Source organism: Triticum aestivum, chromosome 2D, assembly GCF_018294505.1.
Source record: "Triticum aestivum cultivar Chinese Spring chromosome 2D, IWGSC CS RefSeq v2.1, whole genome shotgun sequence".
In the NCBI taxonomy this organism is placed as follows: Eukaryota; Viridiplantae; Streptophyta; class Magnoliopsida; order Poales; family Poaceae; genus Triticum; species Triticum aestivum.
In genome coordinates, this window is record NC_057799.1 from 595,355,890 (window position 1) to 595,361,923 (window position 6,034).

Sequence of the window (6,034 nt, forward strand, 5' to 3'; positions counted from 1 at the left end):
AAATCAGCTGGCCTAGTAAAGGTTTTCTCCATCTGTTCTCCCGTCAAGCATGTATAAACTTCCTATTAGCCCGAACAAAAATCAGAGTCAGGGCCTGAATAGCAGGACCCGTACGCTCTGCTATTTGGACCTCTTCACTCTTAGTTATTTGGCGCTCTGCTACATGCCTACATAGAAACAATGCACGCGCCACATCCTCCACGCATATTTAACAAAGCGGACACTGACCTGATGTTGCTATGTGTCGGTTTGCTAGAACTCCCATGCATGGGATTGCATTATGCATACACCTCCTGATGAATATTTTCACTTTTCCAGGCATTTGCAGGCTCCAGATCTTCTTCCAGATTGGGTGCGGGGAAGGACCGCCCTGACCGATCAATATTTTATAACATGATTGTGAACGGAACGCGGGAAGCAGGCTATATACCAGAAAGAAGGAAGTGCGGTGTTTTTCCTCACGGATGGGTAACGATGTAGTAGAAATTTAAAGCTAGCTGTTTTTCCAACACATGAAACTAAGTATGTATGCATATATATATTTGAAATGGGCATACGTATACTGTACCCTACGCTGAAAAATAGCACTGGAAAGGAAGTTCCATGCGTTCAAACCCAAAGAAAAGAGGAGAATAGAAAAGGACGGGAAGGAACGGAGCAAGTCATCACTGTTGGAGATGTCACTGTACCGTGTGCCTGTGCACCTGAATCGTTCAACAACACATATGATGCACTTCAAAGCAACGCATGGCGAGAGGCAACCGTACGATCGGTGGAGATGGAGCCAATGCGCAATTGACAGGCCGACGTGACTGCAGCCTCTGCCCGCTGCCCTCTACTGCTTGCTGGTGCGACACCAGGCAGAGTGCGCATGCGAGAGAGCAAATGGATCCATTGCAAGTTCGACACGTGGGCGTCCCTGCTCCGGTGGCAGGCACACGTCACTGGGGCAGCGTGGGCAGAGGAAAAGCCCCCTGCCACGTCAATGTCACCGCCTGACCCGACACCCGTGCTCGTGCTTGCGTTTGTGCTGTGAGTCTGTGACTGCACCTATGCTTTTTACTCACTCATCCACCGCACCGCACCGCACCGTATGCGTACCTGGGATGGATATAAATTAACTAACAAAACATATACTAGTGGTGGTAGTGCATGTGTGCGTGCGTGTGTCCCCGGGTACGTACAAGTACGTACTTACTGTTAAAGAAAAGGTGTACGTGCGTATGGGCGACGCAACGTCTCGGTGAGTGACGCAGTGAGTGAGTGAGATGAGACTATGAGACCAGCCATAGCAAGCAAAGGTAGGCAAACCAAAGCTAGGCAAGGCAGGCAAGTACATCTACTGCCACTCCTACTGCCTAGTGTAGTGTACTAGTATATGTACGCCCACGACGATGATGGTGACAACAAAGCCAGCCAAACACGGACGACGACAACAACGATGACACTGGTCTTGGTCGTCTGCTATCTATAGCAGCTGCTGTGCCATACTCCTCCTTACACAAAGCTAGCTTGTACTGCCCACTGTAGCTACCATGTACCCCTTGCATATGGAGCTACCCATATAGACATAGGCTCGTGTACCCGCGACAGCAGCAGCAAATCAATGGCCAATATTGGACGACGCAACAACAGTGACCATACAAAGATTGCACGCCTCCCTCCCTACCTTCACCGGTCGAGCCCTAGATCTGCATGCTAGACCAAACTACCTGTAGCACTGTGTGGTGTCGATCCACTGTAGCAAGTGTATTGCACGCACGAGGATAAATATTTATACACAGCTATCCCTTTCTATATCTGTGGTATGCATGATATATCTACATGAAAAAGGAAATGTGGAGCTTACCATACATACATGCATGCATGCATGCATGCATACTCGCGGGTTATTATTGGCCCAGCTCCAGCTCCACCTAGCACGGCACTGCACTGCACTGCAAGGAGCAAAATATGCCGCTGCTTCTCCATATATGGTTCAGACAGAAAAAAAGCGCAGATGCACACATCCATCATTTTTTGGGGCCTCCTCTGCACTGCACTCTGTTTTCTCTTTCCCTTTTGTGGGACACATTGCTAGCTCTCTGATTATTGCTACCTCGAATTTGCTACATTTAGGTGCATGGTTGAAATAGTGCTTCAGATTGAGATGCGCACCCGCCACCACTGTGCATGTGTCTAGCTATATATGCACCAAATTGATGGATGTGTTTTTTTTTTCGGGTGGATGGATGTGTATCTACTAGGAAAACATGTACACCCTCTGATCCATAATATAAGTTATTCTCGTACATTCACAATCAACATATTCTAATTCCTGTTACCACGTAACACATGTGGTAAGCAATCCAAACTATTCAAATAAATAATAATTCCCATTCCTATTCTCCCAATGCATCAAACAAGAGATCAGAACAATCTAATCTTTTTGATTGAAGGGGTATCATCTAATCTTCACCTTTTATCTGTATTGAAATCCGTAAACTTTTCTAGGCGGGTGTAACAAAGCAAAACTCTTTTTTTTTAGAAAAGATACATCTTTAGATTCATTATCAAATGAAGTTTCGATACATATAATTTTTGTGGTATATTATACATGTGTTTATTAGTAAAACTGAAGACCTAAAAACTATGCCCGACTTATAAACCCAACCAGAGGGAGTACATCTCATCTATATGTGTGTCCAAGTTTCAAAATTTGAACAAAACTTCTGTTATTCTAGTGGATATCTAAATATTTGTAATATTTAATTATGATCCAAGTTCTAATTAATTACAAACCAAATATAAATAATGTTAAAGCTCGTTAAAAATTAAGTGAATTTCACATACATGAGTACAAAAGGTGGGTCGATTTTATACATATTTGGACATATCGATTTTTGGGTATTTTGGTGACGTCTAAGATTTTGATGTCACCGAAATTTTAAACATTGCACATGAATACATTTATGAGTGAATTCTATTTTTTTTTATCCCACGCTTTCGTATTTTTGACATAAATTACCCAATATTTTTTTCATCGGGATTACTCCATCTAGCGAAAACATTTGTCATCCTTGCCCCATTCCACGATCTATCATGTCAGTCCCAGCCGGCAGGTACATGTGGTGCGGCGCGGCGTAATTTCCGTCCTAATGTTTCCCCCCACATTTGAACAGGCCAAATGGCACAGCCGACACATTTTTTTTCTTCTCACGGGCGTTAGTGGTGCCTACACACATGTTCGCCTTGATGATATCCCTTCTCACATCACGTAGCTACTTGTTCATTGCGCCACGTAGCTACTTGTTCATTGCTTTCACCTCATTTTTCTTCACCGCATTTGCTTTTGGGTGCTACATTACTAGGTATAATGCCTTTGATGCTTCGTCGGGCAAAAGAATCACTAGAGTAGTTATCCGCAACCTAAAATACTTGGAAGGAGTAAAAACTGGTAGAACTTTTGTTAAATGGGGTAATCTGGATGAAAAAAATGTTAAATGGGGTAGTTACTGTCAAAAATAGGAAAGTAGGACGGTGAAAACTGATATTTACTCTTCATTTTTGCACCGGTTATTGATGGTTTTCATATTATATAATTCACTGTCATGACTTTGTAGCCCATACATCTTCGCAACTATTAGGTGTGAGCAAAATGGCACGTACTAGGTTCTCAAAAAAAAAAAAAATGGCACGTACCACAACTTCTAGTTTGTGTCTGGTTGATATACTAAGCATGGATTGGTACATGGCACACGACAAGTTAGGCTAGCTTAACTAAATTAACCAGATGGTTATTTTGCTGCAAACAAACTGTCATTGTGACTTGAAAACTGTGGAAAATCTTTTATTTGTGGCGAAGTGTGAGTGTGACATAAATTTTGATCACCTAATATATGTTCGATATGTTTATGTCTAAAAGTCTATCAAATGGCAGAAAACATGTTGTTTTGAAAATTTCAAAAATCACATTAGGAAGTTTCAAAATATTCTGAGAAAAAAATTACACACTGACATATAGATATATACTACATGTGTAAAATTTCTTGAGAAAAAACATTGACACGCGAGCTACAAAAAGAAAAGAAAAAATCTTTGGTTTTTTTAGAAAACAGTATATGCACTGGTCACTGTTTTCAAAACCGCAATTTATCGTTTTTGTGTAGCTCGCATGGCAATGTATTTCTCATAAAATAATTCACACATATAATACACGTCCATATATATGTCAAAGTGTAGTTTTTTTTAAATGAACCATAAAATGTGATTTTTTTTTTCTAAGGCTGCACTCGCCAAATGGAGTACATACTAGTGTCCAATTGTGGGATTTATGTATATAGCCGGCCATTGCACTAGACTGTGGGTAGTAGAGGAAGGACTGGAGTCAGCTCGGGGTATGCTGGCTAGCTCGCTGTCGTGGAACAGTGTAGTAAGAGTACCAACGGTGTGCATGGCAGTAGGCCCGATTCCTCCCTAGCTAAAGACTAAAGTCATGTTAAAACTTAAAAGTATTCTCTCTTTTCCTTGCGTTTGCATAAACAAAACTTATATATAAAAGTAAAGTTGCAACGGTCGTACGTGTGTACCTGCACCATGGATGGATGGATGGAGGAGACGCCTTGCTATAAAGGGAGAGCAACATCATCTATCCATCGACCAAAGCTATGCTATTGCTATTGCTAGCGGTTGTGCTCTGCTCGCGTGCCTAGCTACATTTGACTTGCTTCCATCTCACATCCACCCAACTCAAGGAGGATCTACTATTCCATACTACCAGACTAGGTAGCAGCAGCAGCAGCAGTAGGATCGTCCATGGATGAGCTGTGGAAGGACATGTCGCTGTGCTCCACCCCGGTGGCGCTACAGTCGTACCACCTCCACTCGCCGGCCGCCCATCCCTACCGCGGCGCCGTGTACCTGCAGGACTACCTCGCCGGCGCCAACTCGGTGCCGCAGCCGCCGCGAACGCCGCCGCCGCCGCCTCCTCACACGGCGCTCAGCCTCGAGTTCACCAACCTCGGGGGCGCCAACTCGGCCGCCAGCTCCGGCGACGACCCTGTCCACTTTGGATTCTCTCTCTCCGGAGGCAACAACAGTAGGAGGAGACCAGCCGTCCTGCAGCCGGCGGCGGTGGGTGGCGACCGGCGGCAGCGTCGGATGATCAAGAACCGGGAGTCGGCGGCGCGGTCGCGGGCGCGGAAGCAGGCCTACACCAACGAGCTGGAGCTGGAGCTGGAGCAGCTGCGTAGGGAGAACCAGATGCTCATCCAGCGCGAGAAGGACTTCATCAACGTACGTATCTATCCTCTCGATCTGTCGTTGCCATTTAGTTACTGTAGTTTGATTATTATTACGTGCTAGATATTCGAAGCATTACGATGATTGCATACGTATTGCATTGTTGGCTTGCAGGATCGTCAGGCGAAGGCGGCGCAGTTAGCCGTCCCCGACCGCCGGAGCGGTAGGAACACTGCTAGTAGCCTCCAGCAGAAGCAGCAGCAGCAACAGAGGTGCCGCTCGGCCCCTCCACCATGATTGGCGCGGCGGCCGTGGACTGTAGCAGCAGCAGCTCCATTCCACTTACAATGGATGGATTCTCCAAGCTAGTTAGCTACTCTACTAGATGACTTGACTAGCATTGGGGCTCTCATTATTCACTACGTATGTACTGTGTAAGATTTCTTGCTTAAGCAAGTAGTTAACTACCGTAGCACTTGCTTAGAGTAATATGATGAGTCCCTCTCCGTAATAATATTAAGGGGGGAGATGAATGAATCAATTGAGCTACGTGCGCAAATTTACGGCATTTCTTTCCATCACAAGGCCTTGGCTTGAGTGAGCGAGGTGGCAAGAAGATAGGGGTGTGTTCGGGTGCATGCATACCATGTAGCTTGCTTGCCTGCACGTGGCTGGCTGCATTATTGAAGCAGATTTTCTTTGACGTTTGGTGGCCTGCGTTAGCCACTAGATGTTTTTTTCTCGCATACACTGGACATGATTAAGGGTTAACATCTACCTATGACACAAAAAGTACTCGGCAACAAGCATGCAG

At 44.9% G+C, this 6,034-nt stretch overlaps 1 protein-coding gene across 1 annotated transcript; it reads left to right on the forward strand.

Annotated features, from left to right (window-relative positions):
* The first annotated feature begins 4,634 nt into the window (after window positions 1-4,634).
* On the forward strand, window positions 4,635-5,795 carry LOC123050257 (bZIP transcription factor 27). Its single transcript, XM_044473081.1, has 2 exons — window positions 4,635-5,274; window positions 5,395-5,795. Exons 1-2 carry the CDS (start codon window positions 4,795-4,797, stop codon window positions 5,515-5,517), a joined length of 603 nt encoding a protein of 200 aa, XP_044329016.1. The 5' UTR covers window positions 4,635-4,794; the 3' UTR covers window positions 5,518-5,795.
* The last annotated feature ends 239 nt before the right edge of the window (window positions 5,796-6,034 follow it).